The sequence below is a fragment of the Sebastes fasciatus genome, chromosome 22 (assembly GCF_043250625.1).
Source record: "Sebastes fasciatus isolate fSebFas1 chromosome 22, fSebFas1.pri, whole genome shotgun sequence".
Classification (NCBI taxonomy): domain Eukaryota; kingdom Metazoa; phylum Chordata; class Actinopteri; order Perciformes; family Sebastidae; genus Sebastes; species Sebastes fasciatus.
In genome coordinates this window covers 6,505,486-6,520,345 of record NC_133816.1, presented here as the reverse complement: position 1 = coordinate 6,520,345, position 14,860 = coordinate 6,505,486, and the positions used below count along the sequence as shown (strand labels likewise).

At 39.8% G+C, this 14,860-nt stretch overlaps 1 protein-coding gene across 1 annotated transcript in view; it reads right to left on the bottom strand.

Moving 5' to 3' along the window:
- The window catches only part of usp53a (ubiquitin specific peptidase 53a), a 38,130-nt gene that overhangs the window by 20,040 nt on the left and 3,230 nt on the right, over positions 1–14,860 (bottom strand). The window contains exons 2-8 of the mRNA XM_074624680.1: positions 6,543–7,212; positions 4,873–4,965; positions 4,541–4,675; positions 2,875–2,985; positions 1,898–1,980; positions 1,583–1,667; positions 1,252–1,398 (exon numbers count right to left, since the gene is read on the bottom strand). Of these exons, the coding sequence (XP_074480781.1) occupies positions 1,252–1,398; positions 1,583–1,667; positions 1,898–1,980; positions 2,875–2,985; positions 4,541–4,675; positions 4,873–4,965; positions 6,543–6,686 (798 nt within the window). The 5' untranslated portion in view covers positions 6,687–7,212. The remainder of the gene's footprint in view (positions 1–1,251; positions 1,399–1,582; positions 1,668–1,897; positions 1,981–2,874; positions 2,986–4,540; positions 4,676–4,872; positions 4,966–6,542; positions 7,213–14,860) is intronic.

The window sequence follows — 14,860 nt, the reverse complement described above, 5'->3', positions numbered from 1 at the left end:
AAAACACAGAAATGAGGGGAGGGGCTTTCTGACAAGCTGACCAAGGCCAGCAGGGGCTTTTTGATCAGTGGCGCTGGCCAACTGGGCATTGGGCGTTGACTGCTTACGCAACGGGCCCGACTTACAGAGAAATAAATCCCCACTTTATTTCCCACATATGTTCGATTGCACCAAAATAAACTGACCCTAAAACAGAAAAAAAACTAAATGGCAGCTGTGTGAATTAACAAAAAACTAAAAAATACTGATAAACTGAACCATGTCTGGAGAGAGTTATTTTATATCCTGTTGGATAGTTAATTACTTTCATCTGAAAAGGTCAATGAAATGTTCTAGCTGTATGTCATTTTCATCAGGGTTTCCGCCAGTGTGCTACAAGCCCGGCGGCCTCCCAGGCCTGAGTTGACTCCCCGCCGGGCCTAAACATCAGGGAATTATGTTTTTTTAAGATGTTCTTTAAACTAAAATGTGCAATAATTATTATTATTATTATTATTATTATTATTATAATTATAGGTTGTGTAAGCGAGTGTCGGTGTGCGGTCTAGAGAGAGAGAGCATGTGTTTGTGTGACGTACTGCGAGTATGAAGTTAACAGTAATGTTACAGCGGGGAACGTAGCAGTGCAGTGTGCACAGTTTAGACTTGTCGGTGAATAAATGCTTCAACTCCCAAACCAAGTTCCTGTGTGTTGCTTGTGACCTGCTGATTAACGTGAACTGGTTAGAGACAACTTCGGCTCGCTCACTTAAGGTGGGCTGACCTTTAAGGTGGACCAGCTCATGCTGCAACAGAACAAGCGTAAGATATATTACGGCTGACCCGAATGCCTCGAAGCTTCAACCGTTGCCATGGTAATCAACCTCCAAATCAGTATTCGATTGCTTTGCTTTTTTCAATTTTTTCATTATTTTATATATAATTATGTAATCATAATGTGTAAATCCCCAAACACCCCATGAAATAAGGAATAATCCCATAAAATTATTAATTATTCATATTCAACATTAATTATTATCAGTTATTCTCAGACGGTTATCGTTTGTTGTGTGTAGAGGTGCATGTGTGTACAGTAGTGTGGCAGCGGCACTGAAACAGGGGAGATGGAGACAGACAGACGGAAGCACATATCAGCCTGCAGCACCACGCTACCAAGCTTTGAATACCTTCAAATATTTCTCACCAAAGCTTTGAAACCCAAACAATTGTGTTTGGGACAACCCTAATATACATTGGTTAAAGTAGACTCACCGCAGAAAGACTGAGATTAGGCCCAAGTGAGCGAATAACATCTTCTGTGAGGTCTGACTGGTCAGAGTCCCAGACGAAGCCTATGGTAACTATCTCTGGGGAGTTCATGAGGACCCGTCTGATCTTAATCCTCTGGCCACAGTTGCTCTGGAGAAGAAGGACAAAGACACAGAAAAAAGATTACAATTTTACCCAAAAGTAACCCAATTATCAAAAACAAAATTAAATCAGAAACAAAATATTTGAGAATACATTCCCAAAGAAACTATATTTAACAAATAACAGAGAAAACTAACAGCTCTTGTTAAAACACTTTGCATAAGCCACTTACTGGACAGTTGCGAAGGTCCCCTATCGTACTCGCTGCTTGTAACAGTTCCCCAAATGACTCGTCTCTGCGCTGAAGCGTCTGTTGACTGAGAAAGATGAGACGCATTGTCAGCAGAAGCACGGGAAAAGAACAAGCGAGTAAGAGGAAGGGAGACAGAGACAAATAAAGATTAAGGCATGTGGAGAGAAAAAAACTGTTGTGTGTGAAATTTAAGAAGTTATGGCCTTGTGACAAATGTGCAGAGAGAGACACATGAAAAGCGAAAACAGAGTGGAGCCGGACAGATGAGAAAGTTTCATATTGCCTGAGCCTTACCAGAGTGCAGTGGTGGAGACATAATGCACCAGCTCTGTAAACGGCAGTGGGTCGGAGGATGCCCCACAGCTGCGGCACACAGACTGCAGAGTGGAGAGAGTCGGAGATCAAGAGGGTGATACAAAAAAAGTTACAAACGAAGGATACACAGGTGTGATCTCAGCACGCATTGATGCTGTCAAGGACTAATTTTCAAGTCAGCATGTAATTTTCCAAAAGAGTGAGATCAGAAATAATTACAGTAACAAAAAAAAAATAACAAAAAAAACCTGTCTAGATTATGAGTTGTCTTGCTGTTTTCCTTGTGATCAGTTCTAAACTGTCGGCTCTGTAGTATCCAACTCAAATGACTGACATTATCAGGCATCCAATTTAATATATGCAGTTATCAATCTCCCTCTGACCAAGGCAATCCTCATTTAGGCCTTGCCAGATTGGGTGGCCTGAAGTCGAGGTGGAACAAAATCCACTGACTGCCCATAAGGGATTTAGACCAAAGGCGTATTATCTGTTTGATTCTGAGATAGAACTGGTTTGGGACAGGGACTGAGTCAGTGATGGGCATCGCAGCCACAGGGAAGGATGGTGTTGTGCTGGAATTTATGTGTACACCATCTGTGATTTATCTGGTGCTCCTGCTGCTGCTGCACTGTGGAATCTGACCAGAAACACCCTCCTTATTCCTCTGGGGCGACCCAGTATCAAAACATGACGGATTGGATTTCGACTGTCTCAGACAGTGATTCATGTACCTGTCCGTGTGTGTGTGTGCTGCTTAATCCTAACATTGGCTAGTGTGTTTAGCTTGTCCACACATTACTGTAGAGGCTGTGCAAACAAACCCTGAATGAACTAAAACAGCAAAAATAGAAAAAACATAATTACCTCCTCAGACAGCCTAAATTATCACATTTTTAACACCAACTTTTTTCACAGATAACTTAATATTTCTTAAGCTTTCTAACCCCCCTACTGACCTGCTCATAAAGTGACATAGCAAACTTCTGATGCGTGATGCAAGACTTGGAAGTGCAGGCATCTGTCTCCTCAGGCACAATGTGCAGGTGGATCCTCTCCAGTATGTTCTCCTGTGACACAATAGGACATCTTTTAGGAATGGGACAAACTATTTCCAACACTGTAGTTGTAAAGCCACCGCTTTGTAAGTACCAACTACAACAGAGGTATTTCCGAGAGCAAAACTGCAGTGCAGTTGACCACATCGTTACATATCAAGAGTTCAAGTTTAGGAGTCATGTTGTAAACCTGACAGCAGAAGGAACACATTTAAAAGGGCAAGCTATCCTCCATTTTAGCTCCCACCTGTTTCTATGGAGAGCTTGTGAGTTTATAAAATATTAAGGCTGCAAGGTAGGCCTGCAAAGGTTACAGGCACAACTTCACAGCCTGTTAATCTGACACTGGCTAAATCCTCACATAAATTGTGCACCGGCACGCTGCTGCCAATGCATTACATGGTGAACGCTCAAGGGCAAGATCTGCGTCGGATTAAGAATTAAGATTGTCTATAAAAGATAGCAACTTTGGCATGTAAACTTCAGTCTTAGATGAAAAAAAGTTACTGTTGAGTTTTTGTATGAGGGGATTTGGCAGACAAAGAAAGGAACTTGAATTACCGCTCGTGGTTGTATGCCTCCGCCAGACAGTCAAGTTGCAGTTTACATCCTTGGCTGGGCAAAATGTCATCACTTCATCATTTTATCCTACTAGACATTTGTGTGAAATTATCATAAGCATATGAATTCTAGAAAAAAAAAAAACATGTTTTGGGAGGTCACAGTGACTGTGACCTTTGGCCACCAAAAACATTAAAAAAAAGCACCAAAGTTGCTTCTCTGCATCCAACTTCATTATGTGGTGTCATTATATTGCGTTTGTGAGTAATTTTTCATTAGAAAAGCAAAGTTTGCTTAAAGTACAGTCCTCTCCACTTCAGTTGCAGAGACATTAGATTCTCTCTCTATTTGTTTATCCATTGCTGTGTAATTGGACTTCCTAAGTGGATAAACAATGACTGCGGTATAAAATCAGGACACATCTGTGCTGTCTGGGTCTGCTGTTATTAAGAAGTGATCAAAAGCATGAGAAGAAAAATAAACTAATTAAGCCTGATGGACAAGAGAAAACAAGGTCGAAATATAAGACTAAAAAATGCTGCGGGAACCGTTTTATATTTGATGGTTGTCAAAGTAAAACTGAACCAAAAATACATGGAAATTACTCTGCAGTTAGGAAAAAACAAGTTCTGGCCAAGAGATGTGTTGTTGTGCCAGGAAGAGCCGAAAAACTGGAACTGATAGGTAAAAAAAGATGAAGGATGCATAAAATCGACTTCAAAAAGGCACAGAAATGATGCGACGTAATATGGTAGCACAAAACAGAGAGGTTCAAACACAACTCCGGCGCTTATATAACCTGTCATGATGATATTTAGCGGCAATGTGGCAGGGGTTGATGGGAGGGGAAGGGAGGGACAGAAGCTCTTTCAGTGACCTCGCCAAACAGTTTGTTGCAGTGCATTACCCGAACTGTGTGGCAGGGTAACACACAGACATAAACACATCCCTCTCCATTTACGATAGTCTCCCTCCACAGGACAGCCGTGTTGCCACAGGAACTTACAAAGCACTCTGCGGCATCATCCATGAAGCCCAGCTGGAAGCGCTGCTCGTCCTTAAAGGTCTCTGCCAAGGCGTGACGCAGGTTGTCAGAGGGCAGGGCGCGCTCCCGACTGTGCTGGAACTGGGAGAAAATGCCCTGAAGACGAGAACAAGAACAAGAACTTGTTTGCACGTGGACTACGGGACTTTTTTGTTTATTAAAAGCATTTGTGCCACCCTCATTTGCTCAATTACACAGTCTGGATATGTGACCCAAACAGTTGCCACATTCATAATGACAAACAGGAACTCCCATTAAATATGCTTCGTTTTTATTTATTTATTGCATTCTACCTTTAATGCACAAAAGATGCATGATTCTCCCAGACAGAAGTGTCCAGGTAGCTGCCTCAAGCTGCGTCTGAAGATGTCCAGCTGCCATAGTACCTACACAAGGGAAAGAGGAGATCCTTTACACTATAAGACTTTACACCGACAATGACATTAGAGCATTTTTTTAGGTGGGAAGCTGTACGAAAACTTGACATCCTTGGGTCTTTTGTTACGTATGGCAATTAGACATTGGGACAAGGTCATGAGGATGAGGAGTGGGCGAAAGGAACAACTCCCTCACAGAAACAAAGCCGCAGGTCATGATCATCTTCAACCAGCTCATCGGTCGTCTCACCCTCTGAGTCACAGTCTCCGGGAGTGACCTCACTGTGGGGCTTACTGCAATAATGAACCAACTCACCAGCTAGTATCCCAATAGTCAAAAGCAACCTTCAAGTGCATTAATAAATTGCTAGGAAGCTCTGACGAATGTAGACTGTGACTAAGCTTTGAAATTTCTAAATAAATGATGGTCATATTGTTAGACGGTGGAACATGGTGTGCAGCTCCTGGCGGAAGACGGCAGTAAGTGAATAAATAAAGTTAAACAAGCAGGTGCCAAAATGAGAGAAAGGTCATTTAAGTAAAGAGCACCTTATAATCCAGTGTTATATTCAATATTAATATTATGCAACAAATGTGACTTTTGTGCACATTATAATTTTAAGCTAAAATTGTGTTCTAGTGATGGTAATGTCAGTCCATCCATCACTTTGGTCCAGATTGACTCAACAAAAGTAGAGGAACAGTAATATAATGTAGAGCTGCAACGATTAGTTGTCAACTATTAAATTAGTCTCCAGCTATTTTGGTAATCGATTAATCGGTTTGAGTATTTTTTTAAGAGTAAAAAAAACTCAATATTCTGATTCCAGCTTCTTAAATGTGAATATTTTCTGGTTTCCTTACTTCTCTATGACAGTAAACTGAATATATTTAAATTGAGGACAAAACAAGACATTTGATGATGTCATCTTGGGCTTTGGGAAACACGGATCACCATTTTTCACCATTTTCTGACATTTTATAAACCAAACAACTAATCGAGAAAATAATCGACAGATGAATCGACAATGAAAATAATCCTTATCCTCCTATAAATCCTGATAATTCATCTTCAATATGAAATAAATTTAAAAAATGAACAAATCAAACTAGAAACTTCAACACATTAAGGCCCATAACAAAATATGCCTATCCTGACTTGTAGGGCAGTCCTCAACCAAAGAAATCTTAGTCGACTAACACTAATATGATTTGGTCTACGATTAGTGATAGATATGTGAAACTGAGTTTCTCCACAAAGAATCACACAAAAGCACCACTTGTGTTTACCAGAGATGAGCTCATAAGTTTTTTGGAAATAACTCATTCAGCATGAAAAAAGCATAAAAATGACTAATCAACTAAAGAAATCTCATCGACTAAGACGCGGCAGCTCTACTGATTTGCTTAAATAAACTAAACTGGAAGGAATTCCAGTAAATCAACAAGAGGATGAAGAAGCTTCCTTGATTCCTGCTCAGATTTGACATACTTAATTGCTGCCTGTAGCGACAGGCACATAAATGGACAGCTTAATCATTTCAAGAAATGTTGAATAAAATCAGCCACAAACAACCAACGCTTACCTGCACAGCACTGTTGAGGAAGCAGCTGTTCTGGCCCGGCTCGTTCAGCAGTCCTTTGGTGGGGGCCAGAGACAGCATGCTCCCCGGCTGGTACGATTTCCCCAGATTGCCCCCCGGCTTCCTGAAGAACTTGACCCATGCCATTGGATAGTGGGGTCTGCCTTCAGACAGGTGGGATAGTCGGCGGGTTGGTGCTGGGATCAGAACCCACGGCCCCTGAAGGCGCGACACCCCAACAGTCTGGGGTTAAGTTATTCCCTGAGCTGCAGCAGCTGCCCCGTTACACATGGGCTTCTAATCCATGTCTGCAGCTGCTGGAGAAGATCCTTTTACTTTGTCTGCTACTTAAAGGTTTTTCCCCAACAAAAAAAAAAATTAAAAGTCAACACAAAAAATTACAATCCAAGTCTTTGTTTTGGGAAGCCTTTGATGATCAGCGGTCTGATACTTGTGATGAGATGCGTTTTGACTACGGAGCACCATGCCTCAGTCATCCTGTAGTCTTGCTGGCTCTGCACAAACCACTTCAGAAGGGATTGTGGACCCCTGTAAGCAAATTTTGCCACATGGTCCTGATGCTATCGAAGATTTTCAGCTGCAGTCAATTGTCCCTCTCAGAGGTCCATTCATAGTAAAGATTTCTCCCGGCTGGACAGCAAACACGGCTGGGCTGTGTTAGAGAAAGAGAGAATGAGATTAAATGAGATTAAATGAGATTTTAGATGACATTATGGAGCTTATTACTGTTTTTTCTAGTATGTGAGCACAATTGCTCCTTTCAGTAGACAACAAGTTGTAGTCCTTTTATAAAATGATAGTGTTTCTATAATAGCAGGGAAATTAACTGTACTTCTAAGACTACAGTCTTCATATCTCTGCTCATTCTAGGTTAGACGTCAAACTAGACATGTCAACAAAGCTTATCCATTAACTTTTACAAACACCCTTTGCACTGGAGGCGTGTCAAACTGAAGTTGGCCTCAGCTGAGACAGATTTATTTCAATTTCCTAAACAACAGATGACAACAGCCAAGAGACATTTAAAAGATAATGTTGACCTAGAGCAGACCTTGTACAAAACATGTTTACTACAATTGAGCTCATATTCATTTTGTAAATATACACAAATAATACAAAGAATAGGAAAAAAGGAGGAGGAAACCTTCAACATTAACTGCTGTAAAGGTCTACTGTCACTACGGACACAACTTCTCCAGCTCTCAATATTGATTACCACTTACTAGTCTTTCCATCCTCTTAATATTCACTTTGACTGGAAGGCAATAACTCAGTTATTTACACTATCTATTAATCTGTTATGTATTCATCAGACTCAAGTCCATATAAAAAACAATGAGAAATACATGTCGGAAGTAACCAGAGCCCAAAATTAAGTTTTAAAAATTGCTTATTTTGCTGACCAACAATTAAAAAATTAAAAGGTCTTAATATTACAATCATATGAACCAGATAACAACAGCAAATCCATAAGTTTGTTAAATTGTAACCAGAAAAATGTTTAGTATTTTTACTTGATACCTGAAAAATGTATTATCATAATTGCCTGTATTCGAATGCTTCTTTTTTTGTTTTGTTTTTTAATAAACGTATAAAGTATGTAATATAAATGTATAAATCCCCAAATACCCCATGAAATAAGGAATAATCACACAACATTATTCATTACTCATATTCATCATTAATCATTATTAGTTATTCTCAGACGGATTTCACTGTTTGTTGTGTGTACAGTTGTGCGGCAGCGGCACTGTCCCGGGATGGAGATAGACAGACAGAACAACAAGTCCGCCTGCCGTGCTGCACCGTGAAGCTTTGAATACCTTCAAACATTTATCACCGAAGCTTCAAAGCCCAAAAAATGCATACAGGACAGCCCTAGATAAATCTTATGCTAAACAACTAACTGCCCTATAGATTTACTATACAGCTGTGTCACTATTGTAAAATAACAATGCCTGGGTTTACAATGCCATGTTGCAAAGTGTTTTAAACATTTAAGTTTGCGGTTGTAGATGAGAGCCCAAACTGAAGTTGTTGGTCAGCAATTTATACCCCAAGATTTTAAAACATCCATATAAAAAAAAAATACTGCCTCAAGTTTCTTTTGTGTCCCATTTTGTGTCAGTTTTCCTGGCATTGTCATTCTTTTCTCAACTCCACTACAAAAGAGCACTGGCCTGACCTATTTCTAACACGAGATGAGCAGTGGAGGACATTATAACGAACCACTGAAGATGCAGTTCAATTTATGAAACTTGCAGTCCGTGCAGCTTCAACAACACAAGTGAGAAAGGCCAACAAAACCTGCAGTGAATGTGCACTGTGCACCTATGAAAGCAGCACTGAACACGGACTACTATGAGAGGTTTGATGGATGAATATGTTTGTGCTGAGTGAGGCAGTGGAAGCTGTGTCTCGGTTAGTGCAATAGTGAATGCCCCAAGAGTTACATACTTTATAGTCATGGCCTGTAACTTTTAATATGTTTATTGTGATTTTTATAGGATATTCTTTTGTGTCATTCTAAATAATACAAAGCTTGTTCTGTGTCTTTATGGAAAACTGAAGTTGCGGCAAAGTTGATGTTCTTTCAGCACCAAAAGAGTACAAAGAAGCAACAATGAGCAATATTTCCTTGTGTGAAACATGGTGATTCAGCCTCCTTTAATCCCCAACACCTAAAAAATAACCTCAAAGAATAAACCTCAAACATCTTGTTATTCAATGTGAAGACAAAAAAATACTGCCCTACTTAGCACAAACAATGAAACTCCCCTCTTGTGACGGCCTCCAGAACCACAAAAAGTTTCAGCCAAAGCCAGTTGGACAACATTTCCACCCTGGCATTTCAGGAATCCTCAATGGATGATGATGTTGAAACAATGTTACCTCGCAGCAGGTCAATGGTGCAACCTGAAGTCTAGTATTAACAGCCGTCTTCACATGATTCAACACAACATCTTTGCCTCTGTACTTTGCGACTGGACTCCACAGCAATCAGCAGTCCAAAGTAATCACTTAAGCTCACAGTTGCTTAAGAGCTGCTGTTTCTGGATTAGTTCCATGGCTGGAGAGGCGAGAGGAAAACTGTACACTCCACTATATGCTGCACCTTAACCAATGACATCACATCATGCCCTGACATGTTGGTACCATATGTATGTTTCCTCATAAGCCATCTCAAGGCACATCCAATGAGTCAGCGTGTGATGAAATGGAAAGAGTAGTTTCTAGGTGTTGTCACTGTCGCTCACAAGCACTTTAACATAATTGTCATTTGTGTATGAAAAATCTATTTTAAAAAGTGCATATAAAAGAAATGGAAAAAAATATATTTCTTTAACTTATTTTTTATATTTTAACAAAAATATTATCCTTTATTGTTATTATTGCAGGGGTGTTACTATCACTTTAACAGCTCTATGTCTCCAGGAAATCACAATTCAACAATTCTCACAGTTAAAGGCAGGGTTGGTGATCTTGAGAAACAAGCAAGAGTACACTAGATTTAAAAAAATTATCCAACCAAAAAACCGAGCCCAGTGTTACCAACTCTTTTCCAATGAAAGTAGCTAGCAGCACTAGCTCCAAAAGTTCCTAAACCTAGCGTAGTTCACATTACACGACTTTAGCCCCGATTTTCCGCTCCCTGACAAAAGCCCCAGGTGAGAGGCAAATCGGCGCTTGCACATCGGCGCTGAAGCCTCATGTGTGAACTGCTCAAAGACGCTTGCAAAGAGGCTCGCTGACAATCGCTGATGCCTCGCAGACACATTCCAGATATCTAGCATGCTAAATATCTGGACCTGTCGGGGACTCCAGCCACTAGCTTCAGCCAATGAGAGCGCAAGACAGGGATTGATGGGAAACCTGGGGGAGGAGGAGTCGCCTGTAACAATAGGAACTTACTGCATGTGTTGTATTTGCAACACGGAGCAAAGTTGTTGTTGCACCTAGAGGAATAAATTAAAAAAAATAAAAAAAGTGTAGAAACCGTGGAAACAGGCTATTTTGAAACACGTGCCAACAACAACATCAGCAATGTGTCTTGCATATATCACGCCATTTGCCGTGTATTTCTCGCGGGATTCATCCCGGTGAAAGATCCCCTGTTGCCGGTCAGTGTAGTGTGAAAAAAACACAACGACCAAAGACTCCCAATGAACAGTACTGGGATCTGACGACTTTGAAAGTCGTGTAGTGTGAACTTAGCTTCACATATACATATCATAATGAACGTGAACGGCAAACATGGCTATTGTTAGTACATGCAGCTGTGAAGCTAGCAGCTTGTGGAAGACTTGCAATGTGGTGACGCGCAATATGTGAGTGCACGGGCAAAGTGCGCGCAGGGAGGCAGGTAGGTAGACAGGTAGGTAGACAGGCAGGTAGCCTGTCCAATCATTACATTCGGGTCAAATGAAATGATTGGACGTGTTTATTACAGTCCTGCGACAACCAGAGATACCAGATTTTTTTTCTTTTTTTGTGTCAGAGCATTTGATTTATTGATTGCTGTCGAGATGTAATGAGAATTTCAACAACTATAACAAAACATTTTTCCAAAACTTTACAAACATACAACATGACCATATAGAATCACTTCCATATCAATTTGCCAGCAAGCAAAGACAATCCCACACATTCATATGTCCACATTATTTAACGTCCATTTGATGGCATGGAAAATGAAGCCAATGCATGTTTTGTATTGAGACACTGCTGACAACAGTGAGAGTAAATCCGGCTCTGCCTTTCTGGCCCTAGACATTTTATTACATTACGGTGGTCCACTTGAAAACTGCCAACCTCACTTATGTTAAACTATCTTTTAGTCCGAGCAGAATTGGCACTTGCTGACTACAATTCAATGACATTATTTTCAAAGATTATGCTCTGATACTAAAGGGCAAAGAGTATCATTTTTCAGCTCTTGAATATAATACTACATTTCATTTAAATATGTTTGCCCTAACAATAACAAACATTACCTTCACTGTCATTTCACTTTCTTTTGTGATATGATGAGGCCATTGCTGAGGAGAACTCATTTCTGCCACATCAATTTCCAGCCACATGAAATTTAAAAAACATTCCAGGCTTATCAGATTAAGCATGACACCTTTCATCTGACAACATCATGTGACTGGCACCATGTAGTGTTTGCACTGCAGGACAGGACCACATTTTTAGACATGGACTGGCCGAGTTACAATCCAGAGAGGTTAAAGTGGCACATGCTGTACCTAACTAACCAGTGAGCAGGGATACAGATGAAAAAGTGAAGAATGGCTATACTGATATGAACATTTTTACTGTATTTCATATGCTGCTGTTTTATGATTTTTTTTTAATAAAAGACCTATTCTCAAATTTAAAACAGATCCCTCATAATTGACTTCAAGTGAATGCAGCTAAGTGATATATCAGCCTCCTTGTTTATAAAACTAGGTGGAGAAAATGACTCAGCTGGCTAGCCACAATATTGTCTCGATGCCAAGTTTACGTCATTACCTAATGTAAGCCAAGACGGCTGTTGACACCCTTCCGTTTCCAGTCCTAGTGGTGAATGAAACCATTTTGTTCAAGCTGATTTCCTTACTTCGGGTCGATCCTCACAAGTTTGTCCAATTTTTTTTTTCATATAACCCTCTGGATTCACATCCACGGGCAACCAAAATGAGCTCATGTTCATATGATAGTCAGTACTTTGTTCAACACTGGTCTCCTATCTGACGTTAATAAAGCTAACATTGGTGATTCATAACAAATGGTGTTTTCAATTCGGTTATGAGCTCGAGCACATGAAAGAAGCGGGGTTCAATCACATGCAACACCGACTGACAGATCAAGAGCAGTGTAATTGATATGAGATAAGATGAAAACATTGATCCCAGTGGGGAAATTAGGTCATGAGTCAGAGTAATATTCAGTGAGGTAAATGATACAAGATCGAAGCAAACCATTTAAACATAAAAAGCACCACAATAGGACAAACATCAAATACCAAAACTAATTTTCGTTTTGTAGATATTTATCCTTTTACTAAATTAACCAGATAACCATAGCACAGTGGGAATACTTTTATAATCTATTATTTAGTCTATAGAACAATTACTGTACCTTCACACGAGACATCAGAGAAAGACGGCGACGGCTGGAGCCACCTACTTTGAGCTTCATAACAGCTCCTCAGAAACCTATGGGTGACGTCACAGAGACTATGTTTATGCAGTCAATGTATAAAGCTAAATGCTGGGATTAATTCCCAAAAGTTAGCTGGCTAAAAGACTAATTCTACTTCATGAGACAGACCCTGTATCTTTAACATTGTACAACCAAGCAACACAACACACACTGAGTAAAATGAAAATCTTATTGATATGAATGTTACCTAATAATAACTACATAATTACACTTAATAATTTAATGACTCCTAATTATGTTAGGAGCATTTCATTTCATTGCCCAATATGCTTGTGTGCCCTCATTTCCAACTTGACTTAAAAGCCACCAAGACAACTGAGACATTGATGGATATAATTGTAACTGGGCTTATTTACAGGTAAAAAAACCAAAACAACATAACTCGCCCTGCATTATGGGAGTCTTGCCAAAAATGTTGTACAGATCAGAGTAGAACCCAAACAAAAGAAGTCGTTTCACTTTTTCTCCCAGCAGCACCAGTACAGGAAATCCAGTCTTCCTCTATAAACAAAGGCTTGCTCAGACTCGTCAGGCAAAGTCCAGGATTGACTTTTTCCTTTTCATGGGGACAATGCAAAGGCTAGCACCTTGGAGCAATCAGCCAAAGTAGCGTGTTGTGCATCAGCACCTTTGACAAGCCATAGGGAGTCAGTAAGATTAAGGCATTAAGGCAGTAAGGCATGTTTGGTGTGAAGGCACGGGGAGTCGGTTGCTATAATTCATCTATTAGTGATCGGTTGATGGATAGCCTCATTAAGAATGATTCAATTGATCTCATTCATATGGTAATGCGAAGAGCCGCTGAAAAATCAATCTGTGGTAAATTGAGTCACACTAATTCAATGTCTATAAGATGTGAAAATGGAAACGCATGGTGGGAACAGCACAATGAGAGAAGCAGCAATCAATGTGTATAAAGAGGCCTTTGTTGGAACAATTTAGCTGACAGGTTCACTTCCTGATACACATAATGAAAGGCGACAATTCTTTCTACATCGCCACAAACGTACCCAATTTCTCATGCGTCATACATAGCCTTTAAATTAATTTTTAATCCTCCTTTTCCTTGACAGAACACAACGTGCCCCACAGCCAAGTACAACTTTCAGCCTCTCTACAACTTCTGAGATACTATGAGAAATCAAGGTACCTTTTACTCAATGCAGATCAATATATCTTTCTGTCAAACTAGTGCATCATCCACCTGCATGACAACTGAGAGCTTTCCCCCGTGTTACTCCTCAACCCTGACTCACTCACTGTTGATGAATGACTTTCCTTACTGGAGATTACGTTCAACAGCAACTTCGACTCCCGTGGGTAGTGCAGTATTGTACACCTTTTTCCCTCTATTTTTATTAAAATCGAATTTGTGTTTTTTTATGCATTCTAATATTTTATATTAAACAATAAACTTGTAAATAATTAAATTTTACCTTCAGACAAATAACTTCAGAGCTATGTGAGTCATACTTTGAAAACAAAATAAAGAAATGGGGAAAAAAACATCTTTTCCCACCTTTTCATATCTACACTTAGGCTAATGTAAACCACACATGAACTTGAACTGCTGGCTGACAACATAATTACACGGTATTTAAAATTAAACTAGACTGTTGCTAAGAGTAACGAAGAAACACAAGCACACAAACTTTTATGTAAAAACAAATTCTATGAGCAACCATTTCTTTAACAGATGATTTGTGAGCCATTAGCTACATCTGAAAACTACCTGGGTGGTGTTTTGCCGAAGTCCGGGAAAAAGCAAAAAGGATCCAAATGAATGGAATAAAAAATGCTGAGCAAGGTAACAGATTGTGTTTTATTTGGGTTATAAATTGCAGTTTCAAAGGCTGCACTGCTCCTATTGCCAGATGAACCTGTCTAAATTTTACTTAAGTGTTGAGTTATCCCTCACTTAATTTAAAAACATTCACTGGTACACAGTGACAATTAACATGTGGCCGTTTTCCATGTCTCAGGTAGGTAAAAAATAAAAAGCTCTCTATTTCAGATGTAGTCATGCAAACTTCTTGAAAGTCTGACTCATATGGTGAATGCAGGAACAAAGTCATATTTTTATAGAGATG